The 23,033-nt window shown below is 35.8% G+C and overlaps 1 protein-coding gene across 1 annotated transcript; it reads right to left on the reverse strand.

Moving 5' to 3' along the window:
• On the reverse strand, window positions 5,308–10,013 carry LOC18775537 (probable mannitol dehydrogenase). The gene is made up of 5 exons (XM_007205349.2): window positions 9,785–10,013; window positions 6,863–6,976; window positions 6,255–6,768; window positions 5,933–6,086; window positions 5,308–5,704 (listed from the first exon to the last, which is right to left on the reverse strand). Exons 1-5 carry the CDS (start codon window positions 9,880–9,882, stop codon window positions 5,499–5,501), a joined length of 1,086 nt encoding a protein of 361 aa, XP_007205411.1. The 5' UTR covers window positions 9,883–10,013; the 3' UTR covers window positions 5,308–5,498.

Below are 23,033 nucleotides of genomic sequence, written 5' to 3' on the forward strand. Positions count from 1 at the left end.
TCAAAAGTATCCCGAGAATCTCGCAATTTTCCTATGGTTAATTTGAAATTCACCGGTTCTACCTATTCATTGTATTTGTGTATACATGTGTTACTAACGAAATTTTCTTTGCAGAAAACATCCAGTTTTCTCCATACCTAGTGATGCGATATCTACTTGTTTTTCTTATCAGTGAGCACTTAATATGCCCGAGAAGCAAGACTATCTCTGATCATCCATTCAGGAAGCGAGACTATCCCTGATCACGTTTCCGCTACATCAGGAAACTGTGAAGGCGATCTTATGCTCTAATCTCCGGAAGTCCTTCTAGACTAGGAGATATGAGAGCTTATTGTCTGCTCCCACCAGCTTCCTTCCCTGATTGCTTACCTTCTCTTTTTGCATTTTTTCTCTTTCTGTAACTCTCTGAGGATTATTTGTTTTTGACAGAGAAAAGAGTTGTGATTTTACTATTGCAGGATATAACTAGATCATCAAACGCTACATTTACTGGGCCGATACAAGCTTGAATGATACTTGAGAAAAGTTTCTCCCACCTAAGGATGTAAGCAATACTTGTGTTATTTTTTGCTTATATACTTATTTGATATTTTATCTTGAAAGGTAACCAAATGGGAAGATAAGTCCGTTCCAAAAGAATGGCTTGTATGTATCCATGAATTATTAATGCAAATTTCACAGATTGCAAGTTGGATACATTGATAATACACTGCACAGATTAATGTACCATAAGAACAGAATATGGGTATAGCAGTGATCAATATGATGCACGCCTGTTGCGTAGCAAATGATATGGATTGAAGTCCCGAAAGGACAATCCTTCGACATGTCAATATTGATATTATGCACGCCTAATGCGTAGCAAATTATATGGGTTAAAGTCCCATAATATGGGTTAAAGTCCCAGAAATTAATTGACATGTATGTATTAATCTGTGGCAAGCCTGCAGCATGACAGATATATGGGTGCACGCCTATTGCGTAGCAAATGATATGGATTGAAGTCCCGAAAGGACAATCCTTCGACATGTCAATATTTATATTATGCACGCCTAATGCGTAGCAAATTATATGGGTTAAAGTCCCATAATATGGGTTAAAGTCCCAGAAATTAATTGACATGTATGTATTAATCTGTGGCATGCCTGCAGCATGACAGATATATGGGTTCTAAATGTTCCAACTCCCTAAATGGAGATTTTCCACGCCCCATGTAAAATAACGCTCCATTGGAGGTTATAATCCACATTCTCACATAATAAAAGCCCCCTGAAGTGGCTTGGGTACCCAAAAGCAAAGAAATGCTTATAATTGATGCATGCGCATGCAAATGAGAATGGTGGGATCATGAATTGATGAATGACAATTTTTGATCATGAATTGATGAATGACAATTTTTGATTTTGGAGTAGCTACTCAAATCATCAATGGGCTGTGGATTGGAACCACGTTCAATTATTAAATGTCGACAATATCATTGGCCAAAATGGAACGACGTAATTCCATTATAAATGAGAATGAACGTGAAAGAACAAACCCATAATACGAACCCCAAAATTTGTTAATACTGAATTTATACTTGGGTGTTCGGAATAAAAGGGAATATACCTACTTTGTATGACACACTGTTTCTGGCAGAAACAAGGAATGTTGGGTTTTCTCCATATTTACAGATTCAATTGTGCTCCCCCCTTATTACACAATTACGGAGACCAACATATTATCTTTAAGGGTAATTAAATGCACAAAGCATATCGCCAGAAGCGATTCCCTAAAGATGTATAAATAGCTGGGTTAAAGCTATATAATGTGTCATAAAGTTTAATCCCTTTTAGACAAAATCCGTTGAGAGGATTGACATTGCATAAAGCAAGTCCCTAAAGGACATGTGCTTGAAGCACAAAATTTGTACTCAATATTAATATGCATAAATTACCTCAGTGAGTACATTGATTATAATGTGATTGCAACACATTAAAGATTCTGCAGAATTCATGAAATATTTGTCTCGATCGAGCATTATACCAATGAGATTCTTGCTTATACTAAGAAAGTATTGAAGCATTTTTATGAGGATTATCCGTTGGTCCTTAAATGTTTTTCCGGAAGTATACTAGACCAGATAGAGCTCAGCTCCACACTGTACTCTTTTTCCTTCATCCAGGTTTTTATCCCATTGGGTTTTTCCTGGTAAGGTTTTAACGAGGCAGTGTCGCTCAAGGGTTTAGGGTATACTATGAAAATTTTTATGGTCGCTTACTGGACAAAAGCTAGTTCTAAATTTTTCAGGGGGAGATATTCATCAGGGGGGGCATGGTTTTAATAAAGACCTTCATACACTGTACTCTTTTTCCTTCATCCAGGTTTTTATCCCACTGGGTTTTTCCTGGTAAGGTTTTAACGAGGCAGTGTCGCTCAAGATTGACTCACAGAAGCAGTGTCAACTACGATATTCAGAAAGCTGATCAACAGTATAACTTAAAGATATTTTCCCAAGCATCAGGGGGAGCGCGCCATCAATAAGGATCTTCAAACACCGTACTCTTTTTCCTTCGTCCGGGTTTTTATCCCACTGGGTTTTTCCTGGCAAGGTTTTAACGAGGCAGTGTCGCACGCGCGTCAATATACATAGAATTTTATGTTACACATGATTATGTACTCTTTTTCCCTTTGACCAGTTTTTGTCCCACTGGATTTTTACTGGCAAGGTTTTTAACGAGACATATTCCGTATCATTTGTGGTCTCCAAGGGGGAGTGTTGTAAAATATATGGTGGAGCCCACCTCTACACCTCTTCTTGCCTATAAATATGCTTCTCCCCCTTCTTGTATCACACACAGAAATACAGAAATGAAACATCAGTTCTTGTACCTCCTCTCTATTCCAATTCTCTCCATTTTATCTCTTGATTTATAACACACTTTTATTTTGGATTGTCGACAACATTTTTTTCGTGGCTTTGCCTTTTCTTGTGAGAGTGTTCATGGTATAAAAATGAGTTTTTAAAATTTTATTTTGAAAGCTGCTTCTATTTTGAGAAAATCTGACCGTAACTTTGCATATCATTTATGATTTGATTTTTTTCATAATTGTGTTGTCTGAAGAAATTGGTCTAGTTTCTTTTGAATCTAAAATATCATACACTAAAGTTGATCTCTTGGTGAGCTGCTGGTACCATGGAGTTGATGAGCTCAAGGAGGAGCTGTCATCTTTGTAAAGACTAGTCTTGTTGAGCTACTGTGATTTAAATGAGGATTTGTACAAAGATCAGGGGTGCCATGGAGATGAAGTGCTAGAGGAGCTAGCTATCATTCTCATGAAGGCCCAGTTGAGTTGCATCTGAACCTGTTAAGTTTATGATTTTTAAGTTTTTCTTTTGGCTTCCCTTAATAATATTGTAATAGGACATACATTGTAATTACCCAAGCTCAAGTTTAGATTAAGAATTGTTGCTCTAAGTGTTCTTATCTGGCTATTATCTTATGGAGGATCAATCAAATTGATAAATGTAATTTGTGCATTTCATCTATTAGAATTCTTAAAATTATGACTAGTCATCTTGTTCTCGTATGACTAGTCAACTTTTGCATCAATAGGATTTCCAGTTCACTAGTTTCTAGCAGGATCCTAACAAACTTTTTTGTCCTATTCTACGCATTTTCTCAACTGCCATGTGTACTATTCTGACATAGGAATTTTTGAGTAAATGCCTATTGATCTCTCATTTGGCAACCGTCACTTTTGATGTAAGGTTTTGAGAAGGTTTTTTGTTAACTTTTTGGTCTTCTTCTTCCTCAAGAGAAAACCACCAAGTGAGTTTGTATCTGGGCCGGCCTCTCAACCGCTTGCAAACTAAATTTTTGATTCGGATATCATATAGCTCAGAAGCTTTGATTCAAAAGTAGCAAAAAGCCCCTTGTTTTCTCTTTTGATTTCACATTCGTCATTTGGAATTGACGAGAAGAAACTCTTTGAATTCTCTCTGTGTCACGGCAACTCACTTTCCCTGATTCGGGTTGGGATGAATTAGCCCATGTCTAGCTCGATCAAATAAGGGTTTCTCTCTATTCTTTCCCAGGTAAGAAGATTCTTCAACTCAAATTCCCAAAAGTTTCAATCTGTATTTCCTCACTTTTCAATATTTAGAAAACCAGTGATGTTGTATCATGAACTTTCCATTGCTTTGTTATCAAGATGTTTAAATTTGATTTTATACAGATTGTTCTAGGGATTGCTTGTGGGAACAAAAATAAGAAATGTAGAAACTTAGATTTGGGATTAGTGACTGTCCATTGTTTCATATTTCAAGGTTTTCCCAAAAAAAAAAAGGTTATTTCACGAGAAAATCTTAATAATTTGTCAGAGCACCTATTCAGACAAATTTTAGAGAGGAATACAACTCTAATCATACTCTCTAACCACCTCTTAAAATTGGGAGACCTCTAGGGCCCCGTTTGGTTCACGAAAAAATGGTCATGAAAAATGTTTATTTAATATTGACTCATTTTCCCAAACTTTTCCATGAGGAGGAAAAACAAAACCCAAATTGGGAGGATGGCTTCACTTTGCCCCCTACTTTCTCATGGGCCAAGCAACGATTACTCATGCATGGACTTACGAAATATGAGAAAGCAATTGATTTCTCATCCCCAAGTCTCCTTTTTCATGAACCAAACGAGGCCTAAGAGCTCCTAAATCTGAGGAGAGAGAAAGGACTCCTAGTGGTTACCTGTAATTTAATGCCACTTTGTTTTATGAATATTTTAATATTTTAATTAATAGTAATTTTTTCTTTATTTATAGATATGGGCCATTTATTTTAAATTAAAAAATAATTATAGTATTTATGACTCCTTAAACTAGAGAGTATTGTAGTTCAAATTTTGTGAGTTTTTAGCTAAATTTTAACTATAAAAAATAAAAAATAAAGTTGATTGGTGGCCGGGAAGTCGAACAAGTCACTATTGGCTATAGTGACTGTTGCGAATCTACAGAGGAGGAGGGAGTGTCAGGGAGAGAAGAAGATAAATTGGAGAGGCTAGTTACTATAGCAATATTGTTTGCTACAGTAACAAATTTGAAGATTCTCATTACATCATTTTCGTTTTTAGACCTTTTCTCATTCGTTACAACTCCGATTTGGGCCCATCACGTGTCTACGAACTCGTATCGCCGAGCTCTACGCAACGATGCCACTCAATTTTCCAAAATCCTTCCCGAACAAAAAGTGACCATTGCGCCCCTAAGGGCAAAATTGTAAATTCACAAATGGAAATAAATTGAATTAAACGATAAATTGGGTTGGGGTGTTACAATAATCTCACACTCAAATTAAAATTTTAGAATAAAGCCTTTCAATTTCACTTGATCAGAATGTACTTAATACGTTTTGCTCACAACAAGGTACAATTTTCACCATATAGTATACAACTAAATCGAATTTAGTTACTAATTATAATCTTATTATTCCATGATATGAGTATGTTTGGGTGCAGAATTTAAGAGCTTGACTTCAATGTGTTTGCAATGTCGATGACGAAACGGTATCTAACATCTGCTTTGATGAGACGCTCCATAGCAGTGTTCACGTAATCAATTGGGATAAGCTCGATGTTAGCTGTTATGTTGTGTTTACCTGCAAAATCAATCATCTCTTGTGTCTCCTTTAGACCTCCAATATTACTACCAGCCACTATCTTCCTTCCTGAAATTACAAAACAAAATAATTTTGTTGATATTGATCATCAATTAATACCAAATAACGCACAGCTGATTAAAATTAAGATAATTATTGTGCTACCAATGTCAACTGTTAGTAAGAAAGGCATTTCTTTCTCAAGTACTTATGTATTCGCTCAATTTAACAACTACACTAATTTTCTTTTCTATCCAAACCCAGTTAAGGTTAGAAGTTAGTGAATCATAATCCTACCAGTGATCAAAGGAATAACAGGTAGCTCAAGAGGCTTCGCTGGTACTCCAACCAAAACAAGCTTCCCATTAGTCTTTAATAAACCAAGCAAAGGCAAGAGAGGGTGGACAGCAGAAACTGTGTCAATGATACCATCCATTGTGCCCATAGCAGCCTACACAATCAACATAACTCATTCACTTCACAAAAATCAAACTGAGTAAAGGAAGTTGAGGTGGAACATTTCTTCACATCCTCACACTGACGATACCCTTAAAGTCATCTATTTAATGGACTTTTTTTGGGTCAATTTTAATGGACCTTATGCAAAGAAAATAATCACCTGCATTTGGCCGTTGTCGCGGCTGACCAAAAAGGAATCAGCACCAAGGTTTTCAATGGCTTCCTTTTTCTTATTAGGGGAGGTGCTGATCACTGTGACCTTAACCCCCATAGCCTTTGCAAACTTTATGGCCACATGGCCAAGACCGCCTGCGCCAACCACACCCACATGCATACCGGGCTTGTCAAGTCCAAAATATCTCAAGGGACTATAAGTTGTAACCCCAGCACATAGGAGAGGAGCAGCACCATCAAGTGGCAGGTTGTCCGGGATACGAACTACGAAGTGCTCGTCGGCCACCATGATGTTGGAGTAACCTCCATATGTTGTGGATCCATCATGGTACTTGGCACCACTCGTGAATATCATTTCGGGGCAGTAATTCTCAGCATTGTTGCCACAATTATCACAAGATTGGCAAGATCCGACAAGATATCCAACACCAACACTGTCTCCAACTTTGAATTTCTCTACGTTGCTGCCCACCTCTGTCACCTGGCCAACAATCTCGTGCCTGGATTGCCCAATTTAATTAAGTTCACATTTGTGCATATGACTAATTTAATTGTGCGCGTAATCCAATTAGGCAGATTGGTATGTGTACGTACCCAGGAAGTAGAGGATACATAGAAATACCCCATTCATTCTTGAGCATGCTTAGGTCCGTATGACATATCCCACAGTATAGTACTTTGAACGTCACGTCGTTTTTTCCTGTTGCCCTGCATCCAAATCATAGCACATTAAGATCGATATAAATTGAGTAGGTCGCATTCGCATTCTGATTGGCTTATGTATGTTGAATAAGCAGCAACTTTAGTTGGTCCTACATATTGATTTAATTCTACATCACTTTTTATTTAGAGTAAATTTGGTTTACCCTCTCCAAATTAAATCATCCTTAACTGCATTCCATCACTTTTTGTTCCTATTAATAAAATTCATAACTAGAATCCATATCATCAAGTTATCTTATCAAGCTCAAGATCTTATTTATTATAATTTTCAGATTCCCAAATTACCCCTACATATTTGCAATTGTTGTTTTCTCCGTTGATTGTGCTGAATATACTTTGAACATATTTGCTACAATGCAATGTCATTATAATATTCAATTTCAAATGGTGTTTTAAATTGGCTTAAATTTAGAAATTTTTTCTCTTTTTAAATCAAATTTAGAATCTAAAAGATTCATGTTTTAGGCCTATTGAATTTATGAAGAAACATTTAATATACCTATCACGTTGTAGCATAAACTAATGACATATTATTTGTACCTATTTTTTCCACCCCCTTTTTTTATAAATTATATACCTATTTTCGTACCTATGGTTTATATATCTTTTGTAAATGTACTATATTTTGTGTACCTATAAATAACATAACTATTTTTTAAAATAAAGAATGAACCTATTTTTAACTTATAAAAAAAAATTCTTTGAAATTTTGGGAGGCTTTTGAAAAGACCAAAGGAGAGAGAAATTTTTTATAAAAAGCCAAAATGGACAAAATTGCCCTTATTTACTTTTGGATTTCCTAAGGAATCCTTTACATTTGCATATTTTTGGTTTGAAAGTTGAGAGATTTTTCTGTCTTTTTTGAAAAGCTTTAGCTTTTTCCAAAAGTGGAATTTTTTGTGTGGCTAAAACCTAAATTTACTTTTAAAATTATCATGTGCCCAATTTTCCAGTGCCTTCCTGTTTCTTTCTTATATTTCGCCACATGTCCCATACTTAACAGAGAGATAACGACGGTTAACTCGGATTGATATTGAATAATAAAACAAACAGTCTTGATCTCTTGGACTATAGGGGTCCAAGAGATTTGTGGTCACTCATCATTGGATATAAATTCAACGGTTCACTTACTCTTGCACTTCTTTTAAGAAACTTTTTTGAACCATTGGATTAATATCCAACGATGAATGACCACAATATCTTGGACTACTGTGGTCCAAGTGATCAAAACTGATAAAACAAATATTGAAAAGAAAACTTTGTTTTTAATGTACTCATCATCTTCTTCCTCTGGCTTTCTAACCACCCAATGAGAAAAACCCACGAATCAAAGTTCAAACCCCTCCCAATCCTTTCAGAAGTTGAAACAATAATAAATCCCAAATTGGCACTCTTCCACCGTCTTGATCCCTCGCCATATCGATGTCTTCGCCTCCACCTCCAGGGGATTGTAGCCTACGCATCTGGTTCAAGGGTTAATCTAGCACTTAAACCCTTTGCTTCCTCTTCAATTACTTCTTCAACACCCACACATCATATATTTATTTCTCTCTGTTTTTTCCATTCCAAATTTTCCAAGACTGCCCAATAGATAATAAAATTTGAAGGAAAAAAGAGGAAAGAGATTCCTCAGATCTGGAGGAGAGAGAGTGACGCCGGAGAAGGTTTTTCTTCCCTGAAATGTTTACTGTTCCTCCACAAAACCGAAGCCAACCCAAAATTTCTCAATTGCACCATTTACAAATTTTCCAGAATTCTCCAATAAATATACCTTACTAAAATTAAAACTGAGAGATCAATACCGAGTGTGGGTAATGAAGGATTACTGATCGAAGAGAAAAATAGGAATGCAGGGGTGTGTGGATGATGACGGAGGAGGAATGACTAAAGTGAAGAAAGAGAAAGATTAATGGATGAGAGAGAGGGAGGGATGCGGAGGAGAGAGAAGAGAAAATGGGTGCTGAACATTTTTTAATTTTTAAAAATGGAAGTAAAATTAGTTACCAGCTGTCGGCATTTTATTGGCTTGGGACACTTACGTGGTTTGCTGACAATGGCATCCCCTGTTAGAGGGAAGTTTTATGACAACTAAAATAAATTGGGTGATTAATATGCTATTAATAGGGAGTATTAATTTATATATATAAAACAAAATGTAGAAAATGGTAAAATATTAAAAAAATACTCTTAATTAATGTAAATATTAAGAATTGAAAATGTTAATTAAATGATGATAATATGGTAAATTCACATTTTTTAAAATTTTAAAAAAATCAAATCAAATAATAGATCCTATTTTTATGGAACAGAACTACCCATTATCTTTTCTAATTCTAAAATTTTTAAAAAATAAAAATAAAAAAAAACCTCTCGTAGGCCTGTCCAGGAAGCGCATGGGGAGAGGCTCCTTATAATTAAGGAAGTTAATGTTATGCTTGAAAATAAATTATAAATAAAATATGAAGGTAGGTGGCATATAATGTAATTTAGTTAATAATACTTGGATAAATCTATCTTAAAGTAGGTGGGTATATGACTAGAATATGGTAGTTGTAAGGATCTATATCGGAACAACTGTATTTATTTATAAATATTATCGAAATTAGATTGTAATCTTAAAGTTGAGTTAGATTGAGATTGGATGAAAATCTAAGTACCATTTTTTCACTTGAATTTCATCGTATTTCCTAAGAATCAAACGCACACAAATTCTAGATTGATGAAAAGAAAATGATAAATAAATTGAACAAAAATTGTTTGGAGATGTAGAAGATGGGATAAATAATGACTAACCTTCTAGAGAATTTGAAGGGAGAGAGAACCCCAGATGAATCTCTGGCAGCCCACCCGAAGGCCTTCGTGGGGTGTTCTTGTTCTGGAGAGACCGCCATCTTCTCTCTTATATATGTTTTGATAGGACAAATACCAACTAAAGATATCTAACCAGAAGGTAAGTAACTTTGGGAAGTGCCAGGGTTGTAGTGAGTTTGTGGTTTATATAGCCAGTGGTGGATGGCATGGGCATCTCAAGTAAAAGGTTACAAAAATGGTTTTGCTTACTCATGTGGAAAATCAAGAAGCCACCATTTATGACCATTTTCTTCCATTGCTAAGTTTGGCTAATGAAAAAGCCACGGCATGATTTTCAAGATCTTCTCCTTTATTGCACGTTTCGATCCATGAAATTCACTCGTTTAGAAAAAGACGTGGCTCTTCTACACGATTGGAGGATTGAATAGTACTCCAAATTCATTTGAACTTCGAGAAGCAGAAGATGAATTTTGTTCTATTTTGGCCAAGTGTCATTGTTTCTAATTTGAACTTGTGCTTTTGGTTGGCGGCGCCACTGATTTTCTGTACCCTCTGTGTGATTCATCAAATCTGATGTGATAAAAAGAAAATTCAAACTTTTTTGAAAGATAAAAAATAGTTAAAATATAAAGTTGTTGTTGACCTTTGACCTGGAGACCGGCGAAGTCACTAGTACTAGCTATCCACTGTGATTTTGGAAGCCAAAGCTTAGGCACAAGTGCTCCCATGTGAGATTGCTACGTCACTGAAGCTTGAATGCTTTATTTATTTACTGGGCGGCGGTGGGGGCCAGGCATGGTAAAGAAGTGTCATATACTGTTATATATGATGGTTGTTTTTTTTTTTTATTTATTTTTAATTTATAAAAAAGTGTGGGCTGCCACATTAATAACATGGTAGGTTCGCCAGTCATCCACGTATGTTAAGGCCATTCTCCATGAGGGCTCTAAAATGGGCTCCACCATCTTTGGGCTCTAATAAATAATAATTTTTTGAAAAAAATTATCCTCAATGGTACAAATTTGATATTTGTCTATTAGAGATTCATAAGCCAACAAATAAAGTTGGATATAGTGGAGCAATAAACCCCTGCTCCATTCAAATCCCAATTTATCTGCTCTGGGTTGTAGCTATGGGACGTGGCCCTGACGTTGCTCGCACTTTGGCCACTGGCACCACCCAAAATCACAACAACCCAAATCAGTAACAACACCACCATTAACATTAACTTCCCCATTTTCATCAGCTCTCTCTCTTTCTCTCTCTAATATATTTCATGGGATGTGATGTTCATGTTCTGCAACGTACCTATTGCACAGGTACAGTTTCACAGATTGCCCATACAACGGGTTCTAGTTGAGGAAAACCCAATTATGATATTTGTCTATTAGAGATTCATAAGCCAGTAACCAAAACAAATTTGTAGCAAAACCATTCACCAATGATTGAGGAAAGCAACAACAGACTCTCAGAAAGCATCAAGAACAAACGGTAACAGAAAAGTATGAACATACGTTGAATGAGAGAATTTACAGGATACAAGAACTTCAACTGACGCCACAATTGATGATAATCCAAAAAATTCGGGTTATTCCATATGTAATAGTGAATCATAAGTAGGAACCCACAAATCTTCCCATTAAGGAACCAAAAAATCAGTGACAATTGGCAAAGACGGCGCATGACTTTTCGGATTTCTGCGATTTGGGGGCTGTTAGATATGCGATTTGGATCTACCTCCTTTACTTTCCGTTTGTATATAATGGCAGAAGTTGTAAATACATTAATAAAAATTGGTGGGCACACTATTTGCTTAGGTGGCTGCATGACTGGGCTTTAGGACTGGAATTAATAGATAACAATTACTGTGCTACAATCAAACTGAACTGTTGAAATTGGACCCATATCTAAGAGCCCCTTTTTTTAAAATCATTGGGCCAATTGCAACAAGCTAGTCTCATTGTTTTTTGTTTCTTGTAAAGTTGCCTTAGGCTACAACCCTCAAGTTCTAAACGGCTAGGTTTATTTTTTTTAACCATGTTTTCAAATCTTTTCCAATTTTTTTTTCTTCGGGTTGAAATGTTCACCCAAAAAAAAAAAAGCACCTAAATTTAATTACATCATAAAAAAAATATCAAACCCCTAATATAGAGCTTCTCACTGTGGGAGAGATGCCTTTAAAGCCCCAAAGATTCTATCAGAGCTCTAAATGAGGCTCTATTAACCTCTTTTAAAGCCCCAACCATTGGAGATGGCCTAATGTATAACTGAGCTTAAACCATCTCTTTAAAAAACTTTTAGGGATGAATTGGAAAAACACAACTCCAATCATGTTCCATATCCACCTCCTAAAATAAGAAGATTTCTAGAAACTCATAAATCAGAAGAGAGAGAAATGACTCATATTGACTCTCTATAATTTAATGTTACTTTATTCAATAGTATTTTAATCATTGATTGCTAGTTGTTTTTATTTGACAAAATTGCATTAACATTTTCATACTTCATTGTTGCCTTCTTAAGCTTTGTCTTGATCGACTGTTCCTTATTCTCCTAATGAAACTTAGTTAGAGTTTAAAGTTAAGGGGAGTTCGAATCCAAAGACTTGTTTTTGGAATTCTCGTTGTTGAACCATGCAATTTAGGGGGAGTTGATTTTTCTTGGTATTAAGGAAATTACTATTTAGGGGGAGTTTATTTGTTTCTTTAGGTAGATTTTATTTAGGAGAAGTACATCTTTTCTAAGTGATTGTGTTTGTTGCAGACCTTTTGGTTACTTACTGTGCTTTCTTCTAGTGTTGCCAATTTATATACCTGGAATCCATGTTTTCTTGCCTTGATTCTTTACGGGTATTTTTTTTCATGCTTCCTTCCTCTCTTGGTTCAATTTGTTGCCTTAGTTTGTATTTCCATGACAAAAGGGAGAGACACAATTACTCTTATTCTGTGATGACAAAAAGGGAATTGTGTGTTTTTGCAGAATTGTTACATTTCTTCAGTGGACAACTTTAGCTCTAGATTTGGGTACGTAGTGAGTTGTGTATGTGAGACAAATGGGTTTTGTCAAAGAAAGCCGAAGGGGGAGATTGTTAGGTTCTAGATTAGTTAAGTTTTAGCTTCCCTTACAACATTTGTAATATTGCTTGTAATTCCGTAAGATCTTCTATAATATCAATTACCTAGTTTAGGATCAGAGACATTCATTGAGGACAGATTTCAACATGGCCTAAGCTGCAATTCCCGATCAACTCATAAATATTTCATAGCATCATGTTTTTGAATATTCAGTTTTTTTTGGTACATGGTTGATTTGTTTGGTCGACTGGTCAAGCCTCCTCAAATTTAGACTTTGGTTATGATTTAAGCCTTCTAGATTTGTCGTCACAAAATGTTTTCATTTTGGATGACTAGTGCATATGACTAGTCATCCTTGATATGTTTTTTTATCACATGTTGTGGTCAAGTCATTTTATTTTTCACGTGAGCTGCTGGTACCATTAGTCCTATTCTAGCTCTTATCATTAGCTGCCATGGGTTTTTGTTTTGATCTGCCCAAATTTATCAAAAGGGTGGCTGAGGTAGAAAACAATCAACACTTTTATTTTGGATTGTCGACAACATTTTTTTCGTGGCTTTGCCTTTTCTTGTGAGAGTCTTCATGGTATAGAAATGAGTTTTTAATTAAGATTTTATTTTGAAAGTTGCTTCTATTTTGAGAAAATCTGACCGTAACTTTGCACATCATTTATAATTGATTTTTTTTCATAATTGTGTTGTCTGAAGAAACTGGTCTAGTTTCTTTGAATCTAAAATATCATACACTAAAGTTGATCTCTTGGTGAGCTGCTGGTACCATGGAGTTGATGAGCTCAAGGAGAAGCTGTCATCTTTGTGAAGACTAGTCTTGTACAAAGATCAGGGGTGCCATGGAGATGAAGTGCTAGAGGAGCTAGCTATCATTCTCATGAAGACCCAGTTGAGTTGCATCTGAACCTGTTAAGTTTATAATTTTTAAGTTTTTCTTTTGGCTTCCCTTGACAATGTTGTAATAGGACATACACTGTAATTACCCAAGCTCAAGTTTAGATTAAGAATAGTTGCTCTAAGTGTTCATATCTGGTTGCTATCTTATGGAGGATCAATCAAATTGATAAATGTAATTGGTGCATTTCATCCATTAGAATTCTTAAAATTATGACTAGTCATCTTGTTCTCGTATGGCTATAGTCAACTTTTGCATCAGTAGGATTTCCAGCTCACTGGTTTCTAGTAGGATCATAACAAACCATTTTGTCCTATTCTACGCATTTTCTCAACTTCCATGTGTACTATTTTGACATAGGAATTTTTGGGTAAATGCCTTTGATCCCTCATTTGGCAGCCGTCACTTTTGATATGAGGTTTTGAAAAGGTTTTTTTGCTAACTTTTTGGTCTTCTTCTTCCTCAAGAGAAAACCACCAAGCGAGTTCGTATCTAGGCCTCTCAACCGCTTGCGAACTAAATTTTTGATTCGGATATCATATAGCTCAAAAGCTTTGATTCAAAAGTAGCAGAAAGCCCCTTGTTTTCTCTTTTGATTTCTCATTCGCCATTTGGAACTAACGAGAAGAAACTCTTTGAATTCTCTCTGTGTCACGGTGACTCACTTTTCCTAATTCGGGTTAGGATGAATTAGCCCATGTCTAGCTCGATCAAATAAGGGTTTCTCTCTATTCTTTATCATGTAAGAAGATTCTTCAACTCAAATTCCCAAAGTTTCAATCTGTATTCCCTCACTTTTCAATATTTAGAAAACTAGTGATGTTATCAAGAACTTTCCATTGCTTTGTTATCAAGATGTTTAAATTTGATTTTATACAGATTGTTCTAGGTATTGCTTGTGGGAACAAAAACAAGAAATGTAGAATTGCAACTTAGATTTGGGATTAGTGACTGTCCATTGTTTCATATTACAAGGTTTACATTTCAATTGGTATGCTTCTTAACCCCACAATCTTAGTAATTTGTCAGAGCACCTACTTAGACAAATTTTAGAGAGGAATACAACTCTAATCATACTTTCTAACCACCTCTTAAAATTGGGAGACCTCTAGGGCCCCGTTTGGTCCACGAAAAAATGGTCATGAAAAATGTTTATTTAATATTAACTCATTTTCCCAAACTTTCCCATGAGGAGGGAAAACAAAACCCAAGTTTAGAGGATGGCTGCACTTTCCCTCCTACTTTCTCAGGGGCTAAGCAACGATTTTCCATGTCTGGACTTACTAAACATGGGAAAGAAATTGATTTCTCATCCCCAAGTCTCTTTTCCTATGAACCAAATGGGGCCTAGGAGCTCCTAAATCTGAGGAGAGATAAAGGACTCCTAGTGGCTACCTATAATTTAATGCCACTTTGTTTTATGAATATTTTAATATTTTAATTCATAGTAATTTTTTTTATTTTTTATTTTTAGATATGGGCCATTTATTTTAAATTAAAAAATAATTATAGTATTTATGACTCCTTAAACTAGAGTATTGTAGCTCAAATTTTGTGAGTTTTTAGCTAAATTTTAATTATTATAAGTAAATAAAAAGAGTCGATTGGTGGCCGAGAAGTCGAACAAATCACTATTTGCTATAGTGACTGTTGCGAATCCACAGAGGAGGAGGGAGTGTCAGGTGACAGGACCGGCCCTGGAATTCCTCAAAAATTGGGACGAATCCCGTCTTGTTACCTACATCACCCCGATGTTGGGCCCATTTACTAAAAACCGAGACTTTCTACCAAAAAATTTGGCGGAGTCTCCCTTGTAAATTGAACAATCCCAACAAAATTCAACCTGCATAATAAACACAAAATGGTCCCAACCAGCAGCATGCATTCAACATTCAACAGTATAAACTAAATGGCCTCTGGCCTCACAAGTAAAACCTAACATGGACAATAATAGAGGATCTACCAAATTTAGTTTACAAGAACAACCAGTTGAGTAGAAAGAAATTACTCGAAACATAATCTACTAATGTTCAGGGTTCAGGGCCTCGAACACAGCTTGCAACTCTCCATTGAGCGACTACTGTCTGGGGAGTGCAAAACAGAAAACATGTGAGTGGATAAAAACAAAATTTGCATTCAAAACAACATAATAACCCCACCATGTAAAAATAATGATCAAAACATGCAGATTCACTAACTTTTATTTTTCACATGAGCTGCTGGTACCATTAGTCCTATTTTAGCTCTTATCATTAGCCGCCATGTGTTTTTGTTTTGATATGCCAAAATTTATCAAAGGGGTGGCTGAGGTAGAAAACAATCAACACTTTTGTTTTGGATTGTTGACAACAGTTTTTTTCGTGGCTTTCTTTTCTTGTGAGAGTGTTCATGGCATACAAATGAGTGTTCAAGATTTTATTTTGAAAGTTGCTTCTATTTTGAGAAAGTCTGACCATAAATTTGCACATCATTTATGACTGATTTTTTCATGATTGTGTTGTCTGAAGAAATTTGTAACATTTCGTCCCAAAATTGAATTGAATTTTCAAATTCTAAAGTGAATGGACGTTGACCACAGGGGCCTACTAAAAAGGAAATTGAGGGAAAAAAAACAAGCAGAATCAAATAAGCTCACCAAGGGACACTGCTGGTTGGTGGGGTTGGAGGAAGAATATGGTGGGTTTCTAATGTCACCATGGTGGGTTTTTTGGTGGTTTAGAATTGACTTTTTTCTCGGGGCTAGTTTTGAAAATTTTCTTGGTTCTATTGCATAGTGCTCAAGCTCACGAGTTCGTAGATACTTGGTAGGCCTAAATTGGAGTTGAAACGAAGAAGTTTTGGTCAACAGAAATGCAATGACACAACCGTAAATATTTCAAAATTTGATTTTTTTTAAAGTAGGACAAACTGGTCCAGGCATGCGTGACTTTTCCTCTCTCTCTCTCTCTCTCTCTCTCTCTCTCTCTCCGACGTCTTCCTCATTTCTCTCGACACGCAGTGCCTAGGCAACGTTGTTGGCGCCACCATGGCACAGTCCGATGACAACTCAGAGCGAGACTGGTCGAAAAATGATCGCCACAAGCTGGCGATCATGTCTGGGCCAAAACTCAGCCACCAAAGTCCGGCATGACGTTGTTTCAAGCCCCAAAAGGCTGACAGTCTTCCAAGCTTTCCAACGCAATTCCGACGGCTCCTGCGACTGTTGTCGTCGATCTAGGTATGGTTCTTCATCCTTTTTCTGTGATCTAGCTGTTTATGTAAGTGGTTTGGATCGATTATGGAGTTTAAGAGCTTAACCTACACACCCATATAGGGCTGGCGATTTTGGCCCTTTTTACCCATTTTCGGCCACTTTTTGGCCTGGGCCCGAGACCAAAAAGTGTTTCCCTTGTTAGTTTAAACTTGTTGGTATGAGTATTGTAGGGAGTTTTTAGAATTTTCCATATTGTATAATTTTCTCAAGACACCCAAGTCTTGCAGCGGCACTTGGCGGCACGTGGGCCACTACGTTGCGGCCCATTTTGTCCTAAAATGTTCCCCAAGTGGTCCCGAACACGAGGTATGCTCAAAATTGAAGTTGGTCACCATTTGACTATTGAACAAATATTACACCTATTGTGTGATATGCAGGTTCGATAGGTTTGGACCGTTAGATCGGTTCAAATTTTAATTATGTTGTTCCATGTACCTCTAGAATCTTGTAGGAACTTACAGATCGAGAATCAGACTCCCAGATACTCCGAATCAATGATTCTATGGTTAAGAAAACCAATCGCCGTCCAATCGTGCAATTGGCTTAGATCCGACTACTCGATCGAGACCAAACTTTCAAGACTTGTTTACTAGACTCTGTTGGACCTATAGGAACTTTCATATAGAAAATCGGAGTTCGTGAGCCCCGCAGGCTTAATTGACCTAGACGATGGGTCTCGCCAGCTTGATCGGGACTTATTGGTGAAGAGGTGTTTATGTTTTGGTTGTTTGTTTTAAAATGGTGTATTGCTATGAGAGTTTTATTAAATATTTATGAATTATTATTCTATCGCTTTTACTTTCCAAGCATGATATATTTATGTTTTATTGTGTAGATTTGGGTTGAGTTGATTTTAAATGTTTGGTTATATGTTTATTTGCATATATGTTGATAAGTGTGAGAAAGGAAAGGTTATAAAAACGAAATATTTGTTGCATTCAGAAAAAGTAATGTTGCCTACGGAATACATAAATGTCTTTAGACACATGGTTGCCTTCCAGAATATTGATGTCTTCGGACATCCCGATTACCTTTAGAAATATAGTTGCCTTCAGGAATATTGATGTCTTCGGACATCCTGGATGCCTTCGAAAATATTGATGTCTTTGAACATCCCAGTTGACTTCGGGAATTGAAAGTGCCTTTGAACAACTCAGTTGCCTTCGAAAAAGTCTACACTTGTATGACATTGCCCCACGAGTCTCGGAGACGCCCAAACCTTGTGATGCTAGGATTTGTGTTCTCAGGTTGAGTATATCTCCCTAAGGTTTGCTAGGTTTGTGTTCTTAGATTGAGTATATCTCCCTGAGTTCTGCTAGGATTAGGTTCTCAAGTTGACCATTTGTCTGTGAGTTCTGCTAGGATGTGGCACACATGTGGAGTGGACCGTTCTACATGTGTAGTACTTGGGATTGACCGAGTATGTTTGAAGTACACCTATGTGGAGAACAGTGCAGTACTAATATGTTTTGTATAGTTAACAATATATTCTTTGCCACCCTGCTCATGTTATTTGCACATGGTTGGCCAGGATCCCCAGCCACCTGCCCGACTTGTCGACACAGGTGGTTGGCTAGTTTCCCCGTTGCCTTCAAATTTTATGGTATTCCCATATACGTACCTTTTGGTAGGTGATTGCAGGACATATGCACTATATGAACGGTCGCAAGTATGGCTTTTAGGTAAAATATTTGGTTACATATGTGTTTAGATGTACAATGATAAACTAATTGAACAGTTAGGTACATAATTTCAAGGCATGACATTCAATTATATAGCTTGTTGAAATCAAGGTAAAGAATTATTCTAGAATTTTATTATTGATTTCACCTTAAACAATATTATATTATCTGAATTGTGACTTTTGGTAGGAAGAACTACGTATGACTTGATCCCTCAATAAGGGTACGTAGGCAACCGAGGTTCACCTAGGTGTAGCCACAAGTTTAGGATTTGTTGGTTATGTTTAGTTATGTTAAGAGGATTTTGCTGACTTATTTATGTTGGTAAAGAGGCGCATGAAGCCCATTGAAACTTTTGCTAATTTGTGTGTGGTCTATACCTTATGCTTGCCAAACGCTTGGGAAATAAATTATTTCTACATATTTTCCGGTAGAAGTCAAACCCTAAAGTTGTTTTGGAATTAGGACAAGAATGATATTTTAGTAATTTGGGCTAGCATATGCCCGATGTCAGATAAAGAGAAAGTTCGTCACAAATTCTAAGGGAAAATTTAGGACAAGTCCTTTCAAATTGGTCTAGTTTCTTTTGAATCTAAAGTATCATACATTGAAGTTGATCTCTTGGTGAGCTGCTAGTACCGTGGAGTTGATGAGCTCAAGGAGGAGTTGTCATCTTTGTGAAGACTAGTCTTGTTGAGCTACTATGATTTAAATGAGGAGTTGTACAAAGATCAGGGGTGCCATGGAGATGAAGAGCTAGAGGAGCTAGTTATCATGCTCATGAAAACCTAGTTGAGTTGCATCTGAACCAGACACTACTACATTTTACACTTTGCGCGACGAAGTTAATTTCGTCGCGCAAAATAAATTGTGGTCGCACAAATTTCAGCGCCACAAAAACTTCGTCGCGCAGAATCCGTCGGGCAAAGATCGTGAAGAAAGACTTTGCGCGACGAAGTTTTTTCATTGGTCGCGCAAAGTTACTTTGCGCGACGAAAAAATATTGGTCGCGCAAAGTAACTTTGCGCGACGAATGCAAAGTGACTTTGCGCGACGAAAAATATTGGTAGCGCAAAGTTTTGCGCGACGAAATACATTGGTCGCGCAAAGGTTTGCGCGACGAAATACATTGGTCGCGCAAAGGTTTGCGCGACGAAAAACATTGGTCGCGCAAAGTTTTGCGCGACGAAATACATTGGTCGCGCAACTGTTTGCGCGACGAAATACATTGGTCGCGCAAAGTCTTAAAAAAATTCCCGCGTCAAATTTTTGGTACCCGCCCAAATTTTTAGAGTTTTACGCGACAAATAGTAACGTTGCGCAAATATTTGCGCGACGAAATATTTTTTGTTTTAAATTTTTTTAATTTGAAATAAACTAATTTAATAGTTTGCGCTACGAAATATTTTTTCTTTAGTATGAATTTATTTATATGAATTTTTTCAAATTTTTACTTTTTAAATTTAATTTAATTGTATGATTTCTTTTTAAAATTACTTCAATTTAAATTTATATGCAATTTTTCAAATTTTTCCTTTTTAAATTTAATTTAATTGTATGATTTCTTTTTAAAATTACTTCAATTTAAATTGACATATTCAAAATAAAATTACATATGAAAATAGTGATCAAATTATCCAATAAATATAAATATATATTCAAAATGTACATATAAATTAACAAAGTACAATAATAAAATCCTAATACAAGCGCATTGTGGTGGTAGTGGCGGAGGATATGTTTTGATAGCTTCCTAATCCTCAACTTTAGCCGTCAAAGTCTCGATGATTCCCTACAAAAAAAATAAATATAGTCAAATAACAACAACAACAACAACAAAAATAATGCACAATCTCCCCTAAAATTGTTATACCACAAATCCAACCCAAACTCCAATCTCTCCCCTTTACTCAACCCCAAACCCCACACAAACTCAAAACTAACTCCAAAAACACATATTAATGAAAAAAATTTAAAATTTGGAGAGAATATACCTTTTGGCAAGATTGAGAGTGAGTGAGAATGAGAGGGAGAAGTGAGTGTGAGAGAATTAGAAAAGATAGTGATAGAGAGATGAGAGAGTGAGAGATAGTGAAAAGATAGATGAGAGAGTGAGTGAGAGTGAGAGATAGTGAAGATAGAGATGAGAGATTAAGTGAGAGGAGTTAGTGTGAGAGAAAGGGTGGGATTTGGGGAAAGGGAAAGAGAGAGGAGAGGTAAGAGTAGAGAAAGAAATTGAGAAAATGGTGGAGGAGTTATTTCAGTTTTAAAAATCGTATCACTTTGCGCGACGAAAATATGGTTAGTCGCGCAAAGTTTTGCGCGACGAAACATATTGGTCTCGCAAAGTTTTGCGCGACGAATAGAGGAATATTGGTCGCGCAAAGTCTAAAAAAATTATTTTTTTTTAAAAAAAATTCCCGCATCCCATTTTTGGTACCCGCCAAAATTTTTAAATTTTTGCGCGACGAAAAATACTTATTGGTCGCGCAAAGTCTAAAACAATTATATATAAAAAATTCCCGCGGCCCATTTTTGGTACCCGCCCAAATTTTTGCGCGACGAAAAATATATATTGGTCGCTCAAAGTTTTGCGCGACGAAACATATTGGTCTCGCAAACTTTTGCGCGACGAATATAGGAGTATTGGTCGCGCAAAGTCTAAAAAAAATTATTTTTTTTAAAAAAAATTCCCGCATCCCATTTTTGGTACCTGCCAAAATTTTTAACTTTTTGCGCGACGAAAAATACATATTGGTCGCGCAACGTCTAAAACAATTATATAAACAAATTCCCGCGTCCCATTTTTGATACCCGCCCAAAATTTTTGCGCGACGAAAAATATATATTGGTCGCGCAAAGTTTTGAGCGACAAAAAATATTGGTCGCGCAAAGTCTAAAGTTTTTTTTTTAATTTTAAAAACCCGCGTCCCATTTTTGGTACTCGCCCAAATTTTTTGAGTTTTGCACGATGAACTGTTGGTCGCGCAAACTTTTGAGAGACGAAAAATTGGTTCGTAGCACAATATTTATAAAAATAATTGTTATGAATAATAAAAAATAAAAAAAATTATTTTATGATTTAAAATATAATTAAGGTGAAAGCTACTTAATAAATGTATATACTATTCAATTTCTTAAGTGTTATACGTACAAAATAAATAAATTTAAAGCTACTTAATAAATATATGTATATAAATATATATATATATACACACACCATTCAACGATCCAACCATAAGACTTGTTTGTATATACTTCAAGATCGTATACCCCAAAAATCGCAAAAAATAAACATTCAGAGATCTAGTAACGGGACAAAACTTTTCGATAGTTATAAATGAAAAATCACGATTTAACGGTTATTTTAACTCCGATTTTGATGATTTTTTTACAGCTACACTCCTTGACCCTATATGAATACAATGACTGAATTTGATCTTCAATTTAAAACATTTGCACTAGTGGATACCACAAAATCTTATGTTATATTTAACGAAAATATAAATAAACTCTTAATTGTTAGTGAATATATTGTTTTGATGGCATATGCATTCTACGAAACTAGTTTCAACGATCCAACCATCAAACTTGTTTTTTTATACTTCGAGATCATATACGCCAAAAATCGGAAAAAATAAATATTCATAGATCTAGTAACGGGACAAAACTTTTCGATAGTTATAAATGAAAAATCATGATTTAACGGTTATTTTAACTCCGATTTTGATGATTTTTTACAGCTACACTCCTTGACCCTATATGAATACAATGACTGAATTTGATCTTCAATTTAAAATATTTATACTAGTGGATACCACAAAATCTTATGTTATATTTAACGAAAGTATAAATAAACTCTTAATTGTTAGAGAATATATTGTTTTGTTGGCATATGCATTCTATGAAACTAATTTCAACGATCCAACCGTCAAACTTGTTTTTTTATACTTCGAGATCATATACGCCAAAATCGGAAAAAATAAACATTCATAGATCAAGTAACGGGACAAACTTTTCGACAGTATAAATGGAAAAATCATGATTTAATGGTTATTTTAACTCCGATTTTGATGATTTTTTATAGCTACACTCCTTGACCCTATATGAATACAATGACTGAATTTGATCTTCAATTTAAAATATTTACACTAGTGGATACCACAAAATCTTATGTTATATTTAACGAAAATATAAATAAACTCTTAATTGTTAGTGAATATATTGTTTTGATGGCATACACTTGTTTGTTTATACTTCGAGATCATATATGCCAAAAATCGGAAAAAATAAACATTCATTGATCAAGTAATGG

The sequence above is a fragment of the Prunus persica genome, chromosome G6, assembly GCF_000346465.2.
Source record: "Prunus persica cultivar Lovell chromosome G6, Prunus_persica_NCBIv2, whole genome shotgun sequence".
NCBI lineage: Eukaryota > Viridiplantae > Streptophyta > Magnoliopsida > Rosales > Rosaceae > Prunus > Prunus persica.

Excerpts from the sequence above, each read along its gene's own strand:
- LOC18775537 (XM_007205349.2), bottom strand. The coding sequence starts at position 9,882 with ATGGCGGTCTCTCCAGAACAAGAACACCCCACGAAGGCCTTCGGGTGG. Across the intron at positions 6,977-9,784 it reads CCCTTCAAATTCTCTAGAAG|GGCAACAGGAAAAAACGACG; the intron begins GTTAGTCATTAT and ends ATTTGGATGCAG. Across the intron at positions 6,769-6,862 it reads ATGTATCCTCTACTTCCTGG|GCACGAGATTGTTGGCCAGG; the intron begins GTACGTACACAT and ends TGGGCAATCCAG.